The sequence below is a fragment of the Terrapene carolina genome, unplaced genomic scaffold (assembly GCF_002925995.2).
Source record: "Terrapene carolina triunguis isolate 2854851 unplaced genomic scaffold, T_m_triunguis-2.0 Scaffold189, whole genome shotgun sequence".
NCBI classification, from domain to species: domain Eukaryota; kingdom Metazoa; phylum Chordata; order Testudines; family Emydidae; genus Terrapene; species Terrapene triunguis.
In genome coordinates this window covers 9,983,744-9,985,986 of record NW_020664540.1, presented here as the reverse complement: position 1 = coordinate 9,985,986, position 2,243 = coordinate 9,983,744, and the positions used below count along the sequence as shown (strand labels likewise).

The 2,243-nt window shown below is 36.6% G+C and overlaps 1 protein-coding gene across 1 annotated transcript in view; it reads left to right on the top strand.

Moving 5' to 3' along the window:
• The window catches only part of KIAA0586 (KIAA0586 ortholog), a 111,196-nt gene extending 109,889 nt beyond the window's left edge, over window positions 1-1,307 (top strand). Inside the window, exon 31 of the mRNA XM_029912090.1 lies at window positions 311-1,307. Within this exon, the coding sequence (XP_029767950.1) occupies window positions 311-456 (146 nt within the window). The 3' untranslated portion in view covers window positions 457-1,307. The remainder of the gene's footprint in view (window positions 1-310) is intronic.
• The last annotated feature ends 936 nt before the right edge of the window (window positions 1,308-2,243 follow it).

Sequence of the window (2,243 nt, the reverse complement as noted above, 5' to 3'; positions counted from 1 at the left end):
CACACACACACACACACACACACACACACACACACACACACACACACCCTCTATATCTATATGTGTGTGAGTGCCTTATAAAGAAATGTAGTGGCTGAATTAAGACCACGCTGGGAAATATGAGACAAAGATGTAGCTGGCTGTGTAACACATCCAGCCTATGTTTTGCCATATGTCTATCCTTGACATAAGAGTATGTATCCTTATATCCATAAGATGATGCAATAAGGTGATAGCTTTAGTACGTTTGAAATTGTTATATTTGGACTGTAAAAAACCGTAATTACCGTTATTTTGCCTTTTATTTTAGGAGAGGAAACTGTACCACATTTAAGTTCACTGACTTCTCCGGCGAAGATGTCAGTGATGCTGCCTTCCATGAATATAGATGACCAGACGCAAAGTATCAGTACGGTACATGGGGATTCAGACTCTTCAGGAACAGATACCTTTTAAAACATGGGGTTTTTATTAACAGTCACATATCTGAAAATTTTCTAGGGAAGTATTTTGTCTAGCTAGTGTTATAATCCATATATTTTTGGCATGAAATCTCTCAGTACTGTTTATTTTCTACTTACTGTTTTTTGTAATTTTGTATTCATCGGAATGTAAATCTAGAAAATTATTTTGTTGTGAATATATAAAGTATTTTAAACAAAAATAAAAGAATGTAATTTTTCAGCATTACTGGGATTAAATGGCCCTCACTCTGATTTATTTGAAAATGCATTTATATGTTGAGTATTTGAGTATGAAGGGGATCTGTATTATAGACCTCTTTAATTCCCTGGCAAAATTCCCATTGATTTCAATGGGTAAAGGATTGGGGCCTATCGTATGTCTCAAAGGCCTTTGAAATTATTTTGATCTCTATGAAGAATTATACAAATCAATGGGATTTCTTGACAGATCTTTTGAAAGAAACAGGCTAAACCACAACACAGCAAAAAAGGAGAAACAGCTTTGGAGAGGAAGAACACATAAATGACTCTGCCATAAGTTTAATATGCTGGTTAGCTGGTCATCGTAACAGAATGGATTTTCAGTTATTGAAAAGGGGAGTTTGGAAGTAAAATATATTTGAAAACCAAGTATTGAAAGAAGATTATGTTCTTAAATATGTTGAGCAGTTTTGATTCACTCCTAGAACTCTCCTAACAAACAATAAGGCAACACAGACACAATTGCCTTCTTTGTGGTTTTACTATATGTATTTCTTCTTGCAAGAGTTATTATATTTTTTTTCAATATTTTGGCATGTAAGTTTCTTTAGAGTTGTTTTTCATTCTTGAACTGTGACTGTATGAGAGATGATATGGAAATCTTTAAAAGATTAAAGAATACAAATAAAACAAATGCAAATTATATGACAAGAAACATCTTAACTAGTCACGGTCCTCAAAAAAATCCAGTGTTCTCCCTTTAAAAATAACAGCTACCATTAATAGTCGTATATGCAAACATATCACCATCACTTTCTGGAGAGATATTCAGTTTGTTTATTGAGCAACAACAGTGTGGTCAGTACTGTACAAAATATAGAGGAAGTTGTGATCTTTGCCAAAGGGGGCTTCTAATCTAAATAAAATAATTTGGACGCATAATACTTCAAGTACAGACATCAGCACATGGATTTCAGTGCAAACTCTTTATGCCTTTGCTCCATTCTTTATCTGTGCCTGCAATGTGATATCCCTGGAAAGTCTGGGATATCACAGCTCTTTCAAGGCACCAGGGGGATCAGGGAGCCTCTCAAGTGGCGAGGAAACAATCCCTTCCTTTTTTTGGTGGTTTGTATATACCTCACTGTGACTTTGAGGCATATAACATCACTTTATCAGCCGCAGCTTCACTCCATCCTTCAATCACCGGCAGATATGCTGCTGCCATGAACAATTCCTGTATCCAGTGTAGCTGTAGTCATGTCAGTCCAGGGTTTTAGAGAGATAAGGTGGGTGAGGTAATATCTTTTATTGGACCCACTTCTATTGGTGAGAGAGACAAACTTTCGAGCTACACAGAGCTCTCCTTCAAGTCTGGGAAAGGTACTCCCAGCATCACAGCAACATGCAAGGTGGAACAGTTTCTGTCAATCACATTTTAGGTCGAGCTATGGTATGTAGCTACTTGTTCTGTTTTGATACTGTTGACCATGAGGTTCTGTTGACATGGCTTCAATCCCTTGCAAGGATAAATAGAGAGAGAATAGAAGAAATTACTGAGCCACCAAGCTCAGAGGT